General features: G+C 56.4%; 7 protein-coding genes across 7 annotated transcripts; 6 read left to right on the top strand and 1 right to left on the bottom strand.

Moving 5' to 3' along the window:
* Nucleotides 1–186: 186 nt before the first annotated feature.
* On the bottom strand, nt 187–2,981 carry B0H18DRAFT_1123712 (uncharacterized protein; the record flags this gene model as incomplete). Its single annotated transcript, XM_048034730.1, has 5 exons — nt 187–1,399; nt 1,457–1,798; nt 1,860–1,934; nt 1,990–2,048; nt 2,112–2,981. 5 exons carry the CDS (start codon nt 2,979–2,981, stop codon nt 187–189), a joined length of 2,559 nt encoding a protein of 852 aa, XP_047888184.1.
* Nucleotides 2,982–3,922: 941 nt separating this feature from the next.
* B0H18DRAFT_40628 (uncharacterized protein) lies at nt 3,923–4,490 on the top strand. The gene has a single exon (XM_048037947.1). It carries the CDS (start codon nt 4,051–4,053, stop codon nt 4,375–4,377), a length of 327 nt encoding a protein of 108 aa, XP_047888183.1. The 5' UTR covers nt 3,923–4,050; the 3' UTR covers nt 4,378–4,490.
* Nucleotides 4,491–5,074: 584 nt separating this feature from the next.
* B0H18DRAFT_1123711 (uncharacterized protein) lies at nt 5,075–5,615 on the top strand (the record flags this gene model as incomplete). Its single annotated transcript, XM_048034729.1, has 5 exons — nt 5,075–5,129; nt 5,167–5,255; nt 5,332–5,412; nt 5,473–5,490; nt 5,556–5,615. 5 exons carry the CDS (start codon nt 5,075–5,077, stop codon nt 5,613–5,615), a joined length of 303 nt encoding a protein of 100 aa, XP_047888182.1.
* Nucleotides 5,616–6,481: 866 nt separating this feature from the next.
* On the top strand, nt 6,482–8,404 carry B0H18DRAFT_1035257 (PUA-like domain-containing protein). The gene is made up of 9 exons (XM_048030314.1): nt 6,482–6,561; nt 6,615–6,668; nt 6,743–6,871; nt 6,935–6,980; nt 7,033–7,095; nt 7,145–7,221; nt 7,272–7,314; nt 7,372–7,425; nt 7,490–8,404. Exons 1-9 carry the CDS (start codon nt 6,518–6,520, stop codon nt 8,018–8,020), a joined length of 1,041 nt encoding a protein of 346 aa, XP_047888181.1. The 5' UTR covers nt 6,482–6,517; the 3' UTR covers nt 8,021–8,404.
* An 895-nt stretch (nt 8,405–9,299) lies between these two features.
* Nucleotides 9,300–10,235, top strand: B0H18DRAFT_1123709 (uncharacterized protein; the record flags this gene model as incomplete). The annotated part of the gene is made up of 2 exons (XM_048034728.1): nt 9,300–9,878; nt 9,930–10,235. The coding sequence occupies 2 exons, from the start codon at nt 9,300–9,302 to the stop codon at nt 10,233–10,235; spliced, it is 885 nt and encodes a 294-aa protein (XP_047888180.1).
* A 360-nt stretch (nt 10,236–10,595) lies between these two features.
* On the top strand, nt 10,596–12,523 carry B0H18DRAFT_1035254 (uncharacterized protein). Its single transcript, XM_048030313.1, has 4 exons — nt 10,596–10,629; nt 10,684–10,808; nt 10,861–10,990; nt 11,040–12,523. Exons 3-4 carry the CDS (start codon nt 10,967–10,969, stop codon nt 12,033–12,035), a joined length of 1,020 nt encoding a protein of 339 aa, XP_047888179.1. The 5' UTR covers nt 10,596–10,629; nt 10,684–10,808; nt 10,861–10,966; the 3' UTR covers nt 12,036–12,523.
* A 107-nt stretch (nt 12,524–12,630) lies between these two features.
* On the top strand, nt 12,631–14,536 carry B0H18DRAFT_1035249 (uncharacterized protein). Its single transcript, XM_048030312.1, has 3 exons — nt 12,631–12,977; nt 13,034–13,921; nt 13,975–14,536. Exons 1-3 carry the CDS (start codon nt 12,864–12,866, stop codon nt 14,302–14,304), a joined length of 1,332 nt encoding a protein of 443 aa, XP_047888178.1. The 5' UTR covers nt 12,631–12,863; the 3' UTR covers nt 14,305–14,536.
* The last annotated feature ends 3 nt before the right edge of the window (nt 14,537–14,539 follow it).

Here is a 14,539-nt window from a genome sequence, read left to right as displayed (position 1 = left end):
ATGATTGCGGGAGGAAGCGAGATGAAGGGGTGCACCGCCACGTTAGCGCGGGCGCAATAACCGGGTAGGAGATGCACAGGGCACGGAGCGAGGCGAGGGAGGAGACAGTAAGCATGGACTGCGGACAGGCGGAGCAGGAGTGGGGGCGGGGGTGGAACAATGCCACGACGCGCAGGGCCGTACCGCTTAACCGAGGGCATGGCTCAGTGCGCTGGACGCCTGGACGGGCACCGATTCCATCGCGACGTCATACGGACCGACGTCCATCCCACCGAGCACGCCGGGTGGGTTCGCCGCCTCCACGTTACACGGGACCATCGGCGGCGTCGGGGGCGGCGTCGGCATCTGCATCTGCACGCCCGCGAACGGGCCCGACACGCAGCCCAGGCCCGACGTGAGGCACTCCAGCAGACTGTGGTGGAGGATGCAGCCCGTGGACGTCGCCTGCGTCTGCGGCGCGGGTGGGAACGCCGCCGCCTCGGGGGCATTCCCCGGGAAGTCGCCCGTGAGCTGCGGGGGAAACTCCGGGAAAGGCGTCGTCGACTCGCGGACGGGCGGCTGCATCCAGGCCTGCGGCGGGGCAGGGTAATCGAACGCGCCAGCGTTCCCGTCCGTGCTCATACCCGCGGCGCTTTCGTGAGGATCATATTTAGGCGGGATCAGGGATCCCTCCGATCCGTAGAGGCCGTCTTGCGTGCAGCAGAACGGGCCGACCTCGGTCGGAACGCCGAAGTTAGTGTCGGAGGAGAGAGACGAGGTGTTGCCCGAGAGGATGGAGGGCGTGGTGACGAGCGAAAACCAATCCTCGTCAGAGGTAGTGTAGTGAGGCCGGGAGGGGTAACGGGGAGATGCGGGACGGATGTTCGCCCAGTCGTCGCGGCGCCGCTTGTCGACGGGCGTACCGCGGCCGACGAAGGGGAGGCCGTCCGGTGTTAGCTGAGGCTGATCGGACGTGCCTGAGTGGAAAGAAAAAAGGCCTGGAAGCCTGGGGGTGAGACTTCGGAAGCGAGGAGGGATCGACGATGGGGGCATCGTCAGATTGGCTGGCGGTGATTCGGGGGTTCTGTTCGGCTCCTCGGGGACGTCTAGCGCAGTCGCCGTTGTCGAGCTGCCTTGCACGAACTCGGGAGCAGGCTCGATGCTGTCAACTTCCATGATAACATTTGAGGCGTCGGGGACGTCGAAGTCTTCGTCGTCTTCATCGTCGTCGCTATCATCTTCGTCGGAAGCGGCTTCTGCGGAGGCATCGCTCGCTTCCTCTTCCTCTTCGTCGACGTCCATCATCCCCACAACATCATCCGGGAGATTCTCCGCAGAGAAGTTGTAGAAGTCCACAGGGTCGTCCCGCGTCTGCAAGTCATTGTACACGCGAACCAGCTCGTACGACGCCCACTCCAACCTAAAGCAAGGCCCATCAGGACAGGTGCCACACATCCAGACAAATCATAGCACTGACATCGCTTCCACGCGGACCATCGTTTCATACCTCCAAGTGCCCACCCACGCCTCAAATTTCTGGTTCTTCGGCCGCACTCCGCGGCTCGCCCGCACGCCTGCACGTTGCGCAGCCACCCGCCACCGGTGCGACGGCAAAGTCATATTGGATTCCTCCGTCAGACCATAGTTTGCAGCGATATGCGCCCACTGCTCCTCCGGCGTCGGCATGTAGGCAGCCAGGTTTGCGGGCGGTGGCGCGCCGTGCAACGGCGACTGTGGCTGAGCTTCCATAGGCGCCGGTTCAGACGCCGGTTCAGGCGCTTCTTGGGCATCCTCGTTCTGCGCAGACGCAGGTGCGGCACTGGGAGAACAATGCCGTGTTGGTTCTCATCGCAACTCAGAATACAGGAAGCATGTCTTACCTGGGTTGTGGGACAGCGTCGTTAGACGCGGGAGCCGGCGATGCAGAACGATCAGCCGATACGGATTGGGTATCCCTGTTGGATGGTGTCAGTCGCCTCACATGCCTGGGTGGTTAGCGAACACACTTACCCTGAAGCGGTGTCTAGATCTCTGGCAGCGCCGGTGCTTGGCACATTCGCGTCTGAGGGCTATAAAACGAACACGCAGAGCCATCAGCAGCGTCCCCGACCTGCACGCACGAAACCCCTCACCTCGGCGAGCGCGTCGTCTTCGTGTGACGATGTGGCGACGGACGCATCGACCGCCACTGCCGGCGAGAGCGACTTCGTGGCCGACAGGCTAAGGCCACTCCCGAATTGCTGCCGCTCGGCTTCATTGTCGCCATATGAGGCATGATGCTCTTCCTTTCCAAGAGAATCCGCAGGTGCGGTGGCGTCGGTCTCGACGATGCGTAGATCGTTATCGGCCTCCTTGGGCGGGGGTTCTGGGCACCCGGGTTCGGGCTGGGACGTGATGTCGCCCGAAGAGGGGCTTGGGGAGCGGGGGCTATCGTGCCTAACCCCAGAAGGGGAAGGCTCAGGAGTTGCTGGGGCTTCGATATGAAGATGGAGGCGCTGACGCTTGAGAGCGCGGAGGGCCCGGGGCGTAGTCAATTCATTGTCTAAATCTTGGGGGGCAGATGATGGGATTGGGACAAGATCGTAATGATCGAGCCCGCGGCGCCGCTTAAGCTTGTTGGGCGAGCGCGGGCTGTCCGCATTTGGGGGCAGATGTGTCGCCGATCCCCTGGCGAGAGGAGCTTTCCCCGATAGGACGGGGGGCACAGGCTGCTGCTGCTGCTGTTCCTGCGGCTCCGCCTGCTGTTTCAGGCTGAACGGGGGCTCATTTGTCGGGTGGCGGCTGTCGCCGCACCGGCTCTCGGCCTCTCGATCTGTGGGGGCAGCAGCGCGTGGCGCGGATGTGGCCGTCGTGCGGGAGGCGGCAGGCCGAGACGGGCTACTATGCAAACGGGACGAACGTCTCGGACTGGGAGAAACGGGTGGCTGGGATTGGTTCACGCCCGAAGAGGTCTTGGAGGACCTCGGGCTGGACTTTGGGACGACACGCGTTGAGCGCGCCATGGCGATGCTGCGGGGGAGTGATGATACGGTGGACGTGCACACAGGCTTGGGAACGGACAGCTGACGGGGATGTGGCGGCTATCTGCATTGGGAGGGAGGGTGGATCGGGGTGAGTGTACTACGGGACATGAGAAGGAGGAGACGGTTACATTCAGAACACGGCCACGCGCGGCCACGTCGACAATGCAGGCGGACGGCCTGGGGCTTCGGAATAGACTCGCGAGGCGACGTGGGTCGGAAGCGGTAGTACTGCACCAAATGCAGATCGGAAATATCGTGATGAGGATCGCTTTCCGAGAACGGGGGCAGACGAGAAGGTGTCGCCAAACGGCCGACAGCGAGCCCCTCGACTCAGCCACAACACCCCCAAACATGCACTGCCTCCCCCACGTGATCCCCGTATCCGGCAACCCGCCTCGTCTGCCACTGGCAGCAGCCGCTCGCCACACTCTCGCAGCCCTCTGTCGCAGCCCCTCTTATATATCAGGCCAGTTCATCCGCGCAGCCCTCCTCCACCCGTCGTCAGCGGGTAACCGCACCGGCCCTTACCATCTACGGCATTCCTCCTCGACTTCGCAGCCTCCAGGCTATTTGCGGTGTGATCGTTTCGCGGGGTGCTGTGTGGGGTTTACATAAATACCCGCATCTCATGATGAGTCTGCGGTGGCTTTCCCCAAACCCTCTGTCCGCGACTCGTTCGAACGCAACCGCACACACACGAGTCTGCGCCGATAAGTCGGGGCGATGTGACGCGTGGCACACGCTTCCGGTCGTGCGCGTACGCGAGATGAACGAACAGCCCGGCCGGAGATGAACAACCCACGGACAGCCTCAGTCTCAGTCCTGACGGGTCTCACCTGCGGCAGGAGCACAGTTCACTCGTATACGTTATATGCAGACCGCGCAGCGTCTAAGTACCACCATCGTAGGTTCACGTCCACCTTCTCACCCGCCCAATTCAGGAACTAGCGGATCCCACCATTCCCATCCTCGCGCAAGAACTGACGGATAGGCTTAACGCTCCGACTGACATACGAGGCCCCGTGGGCCGCTCTCTCCCCGTTCGTCCATGTTGGTCCTTATAGCAGTACGTACCCAGTACGTGCTCTTTACAGCTAAGGTTCGTTCATCAGACAAGCTGACAGCGTTTCTCCTTCCAGGTAACCTTTCCTCCGTCCGGACACGCCAAACTTACGTACCGCAGCGCCGAACGCAATCCCAACAGCACGTCCATCAGCTGACCAGACAGCCCGCGTCTGTCCCGTGTTATAAGACCGCACCATCCCCTCCAAGCACTCGACTGCGAGATAGCCGGTCACCGGCCCCCGGCCTACAGCGCATTGTCCGAGCTCCCAAGCTGACTTCGTTCCTGACATCGACTGGCGCTCCCGAATAGCCCCGGCGGCCCGTGTCCACCGGCTCCAGCAAACTCTCGTCCTCCGGTGGACGCGGGCACTCCCGCTCGCGACCCTGAGTCCAGCGTGGCTTCACCGCGAGCACGCATGGAACGACGGGTGCACACAGGAATGCACAGGGGCATATGGTGGGACGTGGGTCCGCGGTGTTCGGCTTGACCAGCCTTCTCAGCACTTGGGATCGCGCAGATGGTAGCCCGCCAAGACTTAGCCTCGGGCGGCGTATGCGGGTACTTCGGGTCCGTATACACGGGAAGAGCCAGGGCCCACCACCCGAGGACGCCTCAGCGAGCCGCTTGTGTCCTCATGAATTATCACTGGCCTGGCGAGCGTGTACCACGGCGTCAGCCATGTCCGGTACATCTGTATGTCAGGTACCACGTTCTTGCAATAATATCGACAACCTCCTCGTTCTGAAGAGTACTTAGAGCCCAACCGATGCCCATACATTTCCCTGCCAGCCTCACTTTCTGTCAAACAGGCGTCGTTGCTCGTACTCTTTTCTCGACACTCGGACACCGTGTGCTGAGTATGGCTCAGCACGTCTTTCTTTCTGTTCGGCGTCATAGCAAGCTTTCCCATTCCCGCCAACCCCGTCCGTCGCGCGCAGACGCGTACATCGACATCCCAAACAAGTCAGAAACGGAACTACTTTGAATCCACACTGAGAGATCTGAGATGACCGGAGGTGGCGTGCCCGACCGCGATGACCTCACCGCGTACGCGACTGGCCGTATGACGCGCCACTCATTCGACAGTACTTCCTACAGGTCGACGCAAACAGCAGAAGGACGGCCAGCCGACCGAGGTCGGCGACATCGTCTATACCAAGATCCGCGGCGGGAAGCGCGAAGGCGAGGTGAGCCGACCTCCCTCCCATCCTCACCAACCCTCCTCGGCTGTGCTTCCGGTGTACGGAGACTGAATAGATGCAGGTCGAGGCGATCGCGCAGACCCAGGAGGAAGCCGAGCGGGTCTCAGAAGAGCTGGGGACGAGCGTGAAGAACCCGCCGAAGGTGCGGACCACAACCACTATACTCACGCGGCATCGCTGACATCCCCGTGCTCTGTCGCAGGTCGTGTTCTCTGACCAGGTGAGTGATCTCGTCGGCGCTGGTGTGCTGCAGTGGATAAACTGACTGTGATACGCTTTGGATAGCATGGCCATCGCGTCGCACATAACCCGGGGACGCTCACTCATCTCGATGGTTCTGGCTGAGCTCCAGCCGGCCGCGCGTCGAGGTGTAGGTTTGAGCTAGAAGGACGTGGGCGGCTCCGTATAACCTGTACTGTATAACGCATCGTACCTAATTGAACCTCCTGCATTCCGCGCCTCGCACAGTACTAATAGTGCCGTCGGCAACGCGAAGCAGTGAGGTATGGCGACCACCCCATTGGCGCCTCGTACTTGGAGACTTCTGTGAAGAGTGACGCCTACTACCGAGTGGGGAGGTTCTGTCGACAAACTTACACTCCTCATCGACATCCATGACTTCACACTGTGGAGTAAAGCCGGGATTGTCAGGTGGAGTAGTAGGCACGTAGCGGAGCACCAGACACGCACCAGTCAGGTTCAGCCTCAGAAAAACTTCCACTGTGCCTAGCCAGCAATAACCATGCAACTCGCTTCAATCCAGACACATTGCCGGTCAGTGGAGCGCCATACGATTACGACGCGCTATTCCCAGTCCTTACCGCTGTGCAGGACGTCGACGAGATTCGAGGGAAAGGCGGTCAGCCCATCGAGATCGGGCATACCATTTCTACCAAGTTCCGGGGATGCACTCGGGAGGGCGAGGTAAATGTGACAATGAATCCGTAGAAGAAGACATACATTGTACCAGTCCCTATGATAATGGTGCTTCCGTGTCACTCAGAATGATCGACGTTCCCGAGCTCACTTGTCAGGCAGAGTTCTGCAGCGAATAGGTACAACCACGAAACCCTGCAGAGAACATTGACAATAAAGAGGTCAGTATAATGATGCCGGGCATGTGTACAGTACATTCTCAGGCTGAGAATAAGGTGCCGCATCGGAGTTCTGAATTGAGCGTGAGCGATTGTGTCGAAGAGTCGAAGACTTACCTGGACCAGCATAGCCTCTGTTGATCAGATACTACCATGTCTGCACGAAGTCCCGCTCGTGCAGGGCGCACGCACAGCCCGTAAGACATCCTGCTATCCTCGTACGTGTCCCTGACAATGAGGGCGTCGGCAGCAACGTCTTCGGACACATCCCTGACGTCCCGATCGGAACGTACTGGGCGTCGAGGTGAGTACGGTGATCTCCGGCGCCTCGTGGATCTGTGGTCGACGGTCGTTGACCTCCATCGCCTCTGCGACCAGGCAGGAATGCAGCGATGCAGCTGTACACCCGTTTATCGCTGCTGGAATATATGGGACTAAGGAGGAGGGTGCTTACAGCATCGTGTTGTCGGGCGGGTATGAAGACGATGTGGATGAAGGAGACCGAATGTTCGTATCGTCAGTCGGCGCTACACGAGACCACAGTTGCTGATTTGCGTACTCACTGATCAGCATATATACCGGGTCTGGCGGGAACGACAAGGCACTCGATGGCACGGTACGTGGTGTTTCACTGGTGGAGTGGGGCCTGTCAATGCTTACGCAAGTAGTGGCACGCAGGGCCTCAGACCAAAGACCAGACCTTCGACAATTATAGGAACGCTGCTCTGTGGGTAAGTGACGTCTTCTCTGACACCTGTACATCTCTCAGCGATGATATAGAAATCATGGAAAACTGGAGAACCTGTGCGAGTCGTCAGAGGCTGTCAATTGGACTCTGACTTCGCGCCGCCTGGAGGGTAAGCGTGCCGTCCATGTGATCAGGAAGTATCCCCTGAGTAGCTCCCAGCGACAAGAAATATCGATACGACGGACTATACGAAGTAGTCAGGGTGAGAGACCAAGTCATGGGCGGTCAATCCATCTGCTAATAATCCATGGTATCCTAGGCATCACTAGAGACGGGGAAGTCCGGTTTCAAAGTCTGCCGGTTCGAATTGAAGGTTCGGACACTCTTCCACTACTAGGTTTATACTGTCTCACAAACCAATGCCTTCATCTTGACAGCGCTTCCCGAATCAGCCGCCCATCCCGAGGCGCGAAGGGACGTACACGTTCAGGCCGCTCAAGCAGCGACGAGGATACAGTCCCATCCCAGAACCCAAATACGAAGGCACCCCGATACCCGCCGCACCCCAAGCGGGGCCATCTTCGCTCCCGAGCTCCCCCATTGAGTCATCGCTACGCCTAGAGTCACGCTCAGCTGCGCCAAGTCCCACCCAACGTGGCAGAGAGACCCCGAGCCACTCCCCCATCGAGGGCACGTTCACCGCTCTGCGTCTCTCGAGCCCGCATCCGGCGCCCCCGCGCGACGTTGAATCGCACCGAAACGCCTCTCCGGCGTATTCAAATGCACCGCGCCGCGCCGCGTCGCATTCGGCACAACCTCGACGCTGGTCGGCTTCGGCCTCGACTGCGCCGACTGCCCGGGTCTCTGTCGATCCTGACGTCTCGCGTGCTCTGCAGTCGTTGCAGTTCCCATATGCCCCCGATCCCAAGTTGAAGGCTCTGAAGTTCAAGAAGAAGTCGGAGACGTGAAGTGGTGCCGCAGCGGGTCCCGGAGTAATCGCCGCTGAGGTTGCATGGAGTCTTGATGTGTTTTGTCTGCGATTTAAGAGCTTGAGGAGCTACTTGGATGCGGATTCGTCCTACATTGACAGTGTGCTCTAGTTTTCTGTCTGGTGATTTGTGGAGTGATTTCTTGCACTCGTTCTTATGTTGGTTCATAGTAGCCGCTGATAAACCCATTCATGCTGGGAAGTTGGAGCGGACTACAAGTCACACTCTTTACGATCGTGTCTTCTGCGTTGCTTATAGCTTACCTTTATGTACATAAAATGGCGATGCTACTGCAAGGCTTGCCCTACAATTGCACAGGGGTATGTCATTGTCTACGAAAGCCACCATAAATCCCTCGCGAACAGCCTCTAGCTCTAGGGCGTGCTGAGGCACGGTGCAAACGTCCTTGAGTAAAGTAGGTAAGTTACATGATATTGTAACAATACAACGATCAGCGTTTCAAGATATTGATGGATGCGCGACGCGTCGCAGCGAGTCGGTCGCACCTCTGTTTATGATCAGCGACCAGCGACTCCCGGGAGGTATGCACAGCCACCCCATCGTACCCAAATAGCTGTCACGAACCGTTCACTAGCGAACTTTGATGACCGCCAGTACCAGCACTGGTGCCTCACTTGCGATTCGGATCTCTCGTAACGGGCTGGATGAATTGCGAGTCGTTGCGACCGGGCTACAAGACAAGTCGAACTTGAAGGCAATCATCACCCACCCCAATTGTACACCAATCTATCATTAGGTGTGTCTTCAGGACGCTTCCAAAGTTCGCTTTCTTGCGAGTTCAAGTACGAATAGAACATCCGTATTCCTGGAGAACGCCAGAGTCGCAGTAGTAGAAGAAACATGGCTTCCTCGCAACGAGTTCTTCGACCACACAAGTTGTCCGAGGCACCTGTCACGGTGAGTTTGACGATGGCCTACCACACTCCTGGAAATGTGATGCATTATGCAGTCTGGCGCGACAAGGTCAAGGCGTGTGCGGCCGTGGCAGCATGGGGAGCAAGGCAATTCATCAGCGCAGCCATTGAGGCTCCCGCTAGAGTTGATATTGCTGATTCTCATGCACGTCGGCTCTCTGCGCATGCTTGCTGATGCAAGCCGTGCATGCCGGATGTTACAAACCGAGGTGGAACGTCTCTTATACCGAGAGGTCTGTGTGGCACGTGTCCAGCATGTTCGCAGTCTGCACCATGCTCTCACCAAAGCCCCAGTACGCGGATCATTCGTTCGCACCTTCGTGATGGACGACAACGGCCGCTTCGCCCACATCATCCCGCTACTCAACGAGATACTCCCCATGCTCACGAACCTCGAGCATTTGGATCACAACTTGCACGCCTGTATCGGCGACCCACCTCTCTACGCCACATTGCTTAGCACGCTCTCAGAGTGCTCGTTCAAGCTGAAGAAACTCCAGTGCTTCGTAAACTACGATGGACAGCTTCTTCAATTCCTCAGACGGCAGGCGGACCTAGAGTTCTTCAACGTCAGGGCTCTGTCGTTCGAGCTGCCCGACTGGGAGATGCCACAAGACGTCCTCCCCCGTCTCAAGTACCTGCAGACCGACTATGACTTCTTCTTGAACGTCATTCCCGCCCCGCGCATGATAACGCACCTCAGCCTTTGCTGTTTCCCTACGGATGTTCGGGACTCCAAGCTCGACGCGGTGCTCCAGATTCTCCAGCACCAGCTCGTAAGCCTCAGATGCAACCGGTATACGGATCGACGATTTCCGATCTGGCCTCCGTCGGATGTACTCGCACACAAGACCATGCCGACACTCAGGTTCCTTGAAGTCAACGAGACCGTGGCCGGTATAGTACGTCTCGTTATGTCGTATCTCGCTCGGGTTGGCTGATCGTCATCACAGTTCCTACCGTCCTCGCGCAACTCAGTCGGGCCAAATATTGCGTTGAACACGCTTGTTTGGTCTGCGTGCTGGCGTCCCGAGCCGCACAGGGATGTCACCTTGCTCGACAGGCTCAATCGACTTGACAATGTCCGTCACTGGGCACAGAAAGTCCTCTGCGAATGCCACTCTTTATGTCGCTTCTTCTACGTGGAGCGCAACACAGATCAAGCTCCTTTTGTTATACTCTTCACGTTGTCGGCCAATAGCGAGCTGGAAGAGGAGGAGAAGGGAGAGAAGGACTTACCACTCTGGTCTGATAACTGAAGTGGTAGCAAAGGAATCTGAATGAACCTGGCCTGTATTCGCGGTCTGAACCTCACCACTCCTCGGTCTCGCTCAAGCTGTGATCCTTTATGATAAATTCCGGCAGCACTGTCAATTAGTGGCCCTTGTACCGTTAGAGCGATTATGCTCGAAACGGCGTCCGTGGAGCGCTTCTCGATGTACATTCGTAGTCGTGGGGCAACGAAGGAATCTACCGCTGTCACTGACCATGCTGAACCCGCAGGCTTATTTAACGTTGTAACGTTGTACGTTGAATGTTAAGCGTTTCGCCACCGTGACCGTCTCACTGTATCAGAATGGTCACATGTATCGGTCCCAAATGGCGCGCGTCCGAGTCGCGCCTGTTGTCATCATACAGTCGATGTGTACTCAGGTATGCACACTTGAATAATGCTTCTTGTATAAGCTCACCTGCATGCTGCCCTAGCCAGTCGTCAGAGTCAACCCATAGACTCGTACGATCCTCTCAAGTTGTGGCCCTTCTAGGCAGAAGATTCGCCTTGGTCGGCCAGACAACTGCCATACGGCCCTGTGCGAACCGTATCCGACAAGGTGTGTCTTCTGGACACTGACACAGTGCGGGACTAACTAATTGGAATCGCAGAGACTGCCTGAGCGTTTCCAGGACTTCGAAGTCGTGACGTTGTGGAGCTACGGCCTTCAAATCGTCGCAACGAGCCCTTTAGCCAGGCAGAACAAGGCTGGCATCTATGTCGGAAGGAGTACCCGCGGAAGCAAGTCCAACACACAAATATCTGCGCTACGCTAATGATGGGTTTCCAGCTTAGAGCCAAGACGCCAGGACGTATGCAATCGGTGGAGCGTCGCGGTCCTGGGGAGCGGGACATCTCGCTAGCGCAGCCGCTGGAACTCCCGCTTGAGCTGATACAGCTTATTCTCAAGCAGGTCGATTCTCTGCGTACACTCGTCATCGCAAGTTCTGTATGCCGCGCCTTCCAACACGAGGCCGAATGTCTCTTATACCGAACGGTCCACGTGTGTCAGGTCCCACAGATTCGAAGTCTGCACCACGCTCTCACCCAGTTTCCGATGCGCGCATCTTTTGTCCACACATTCGAACTTGAAGGTGAATGGCTGGAACTTCAAGGCGTTGTCCCGCACCTCAGCAGGATCCTCCTGCTTCTCACACACCTTGACGTCCTGAAACTGTCATCGACGGCATTCTTCACAGACTGGGATTTCTGCGTCGCCATGCTGTCTACACTCGCAAAATGCCCGTTCCGACTCAGGTTATTCACATCCCGTGTCTTCTACAGTCCGGAGCTTCTCCGATTCCTCGGACAACAGACTGGTCTAGAATCCCTCCATGTCGCGGATTTAAGCTACTATGTGTACTCTGATGACGGGGCGATATCACCAACCATCCTCCCAAACGTCAAGTATCTCCGGACCGACCACACATTTTTCCTACGCACTATCACCACCGCTCACGCAATCACACATCTTGATCTCAACCTTACTGATCGGGATCATCAACCTCTCGACGCAGTCCTCAAGATTCTTGAGCACCAGCTCATTAGTCTCAAGTGCAATCTGTTCAGCTTCCACCTGAGGCGTCCAGCCGGGTGTATACTGTCAGACTTGATTAACCAGAGGCCCATGCCGAATCTGCGGTATCTTGAGGTCAAGGATGTCTTACCCAGTCTTGTTGTATGTGTTTATGTTTTTCCATGCCATCTCTCTGACTACTCTCCCCGCAGCTCGAGCCACTCTCAGCCGTTGATTATATGCACATGGGCTCGCAAAACACCGCATTAGGCACGCTTGTTTGGTCCGCGAGTTTTGGAAGGGCCGAGAGTACCGCACACGACAATCGTTTGACTTATATTCGTCCTTGGGCAAAGGAGGTCCTGAATAGATACAGCTCTCTTCGTCGCGTGTTTTACGCTGAAGAAGACGAGGTAGACGGACACATGAAAATAGTGTTCGCAACGCGATTCATGTTATCGCCCTATGATCGTACACTATTGGAGGAAAGGACGGAGGCAAAGGACTTGCCTCTGTGGTCAGATATTTGAGGCCCAATAATGATAGGTCGCTGGTTCATGTTAACGTTGTAGCTGGATGATGTCTATATAACAATGCTTAGAACGGAGGTACACCTAACACGGGAAGTTGTTCGTGAATTCGAGCCAAGTCACTGGCATGCTAGGTTCTGTAGTTCTTGTATCATGAAACAGAAACATTGGAATTTGGAAGAGACAGGCGATCATAAGTCAAGCAGGCTGGAATGAATGTGAGCGTACGGTCCATCGACCGTTCAACTCGGCTGTTCTGGTGTACGAACCTCTTCCAGTCACATGCTGTACAAGTTCGTTCCAGACGAGCGTCTGTTCGGTTGTTCAACTTGGTTGTTTAATACGACGACCTTGTGGAATCGTACAGACGCATGTGTAGTCATCAGGTACGTGCATTGAATATGATAGTGATCCTCACCACGAGTTCATGTTCTTCACATTCTATGCAGTGTTGATCTCTTTGTAGAACGCAGACACGAGCCAAATCGTCGAACCTTGTCAGTGCGTTTGCCGCATTGCGTATGGCAAACGGGTTCGTTATTTGAAGCTTCATAGCATAGCATTGCATATGCTGAAAATGTACGAACACATAGGCCTTAGTGACTGGTACATAACCATGGCTTCAATTCAGAGAAGTCTCCGACCTCGAAAGCCAAAGCCGGCTTTGGAGGTTCTTGCCAAGGTAAGTCCGATCGGCATTGAAACCATGCCACGCCAAATGACGAGACGTGTATCTAGCCCACTGGCAGCGTCAAGCGGACTAGGCGAACACGATCGAAGCAACCTGCAGAGCAGAGTAATGCACCAGTCAAGCCGCTGCCGCTCGAACTGATACTGCTCATTCTCGAGAACGCCGACTCTCCGCGCACGCTCGCCGATGCGAGTCTCGCATGTCGCACCCTTCAGTTCGAGGCCGAGCGTCTCCTGTATCGGGAAGTCGACGTGGGACGCGTTCCGCACGTTCGCAGTCTACATCAAGCTCTCACGAAATCATCCAGACGGGCATCCTTCATCACCATATTCCGGGCTCAAGACAACAGACGGTTCACTCCCGTTGTTCCTCTGGTAAACGAAATACTCCTTATGCTCCCCAACCTCGTGCACCTGGGACTGAAACTGCATGCAACCTTCGAGGACCTCGCGCTCTATAACACCGTGCTGCGTACCCTCGAACAATGCACCTTCAAACTGAAGTCATTCGAGAGCTGGGCAAGCGAGGACAGCGACTATTCCCTTTTTCTCCGACAGCAGACTGCACTCCAATCACTTCACTTCAGGGGATGCGATTTCACCGGCCCTACCTGGGAGATACCCCCCGATGTCCTCCCATGCCTCAAAGAGGTGGTGACCTCTCACAAGCTCTTCGCGGGCGCCATCCGTACTCCGTATGCGATAACGCACCTGGATCTCACCCTTGATAGTGGGTATGACCGGGAACTCAACGACATTGTTCGAGTTGTACAGCACCAATTGATCAGTCTGAAGTGCGAACGGCACTCTTCAGTACAACGCCAAAACCCACTGTCAGTCTGGCCTCTCATATTGGGTATAATCAATAGCAACCCCTTGCCAAGATTGAAGTATCTCGAGGTCCAAGACCATATACCTAGCCTGAGTGGTGCCAGTGTATGTATTCGTCTTCCATGCCATCTGTTGTCCTCTTTGCTGATACCCCCCAGTTCTACCAGCGGCCTGATGATAGTGTCTTGCATACTGGTAGGCCTGACATCGTGCTGGACACGCTCGTCTGGTCTGCGCTGTACAACGATGAGATTGGCGACTGTCCCCGGACTGAACGCTCCCGGCTAGCTGGTGTCCGTCCTTGGGCCAAGAATATTCTCGAGAGATATAGCTCTCTGAGAAATTTTTTCTACGTCGATCGATGTATCACGGACGCAACCGGAGGCATACGGGCGACCTGCGTGATGCTGTTCACATTGTCATCTGATGATATGCTTCTGGAGGAGAGGAAGGAGGCGAAGGACTTACCTGTTTGGTCTGCAATCTAGAAGCATGTATCATGGGTTGTTTATGATGCATGACGTCGCAGCTCGTTGGTATGTAGGAACAGAGTGGGCGAGGGCCTTGACTCATTCATCATAGCACGTACCGCTTTACAGCCTATGTAGGCTCCAGCCCGACTGATCATTGGACAAACGTGATTCCGAATTGTTTGGTGTGTGGACACGACCGCTCACACAGATGTACTGAGATGTAACGTCGATGGCCTGCATTGAGAGAAAT

The sequence above is a fragment of the Fomitopsis serialis genome, assembly GCF_022376445.1.
Source record: "Fomitopsis serialis strain Sig1Antser10 chromosome Unknown B0H18scaffold_104, whole genome shotgun sequence".
Taxonomy (NCBI): domain Eukaryota; kingdom Fungi; phylum Basidiomycota; class Agaricomycetes; order Polyporales; family Fomitopsidaceae; genus Fomitopsis; species Fomitopsis serialis.
The sequence above is the reverse complement of the archived record's forward strand: the minus strand, read 5'-3'. Positions and strand labels throughout refer to the sequence as shown.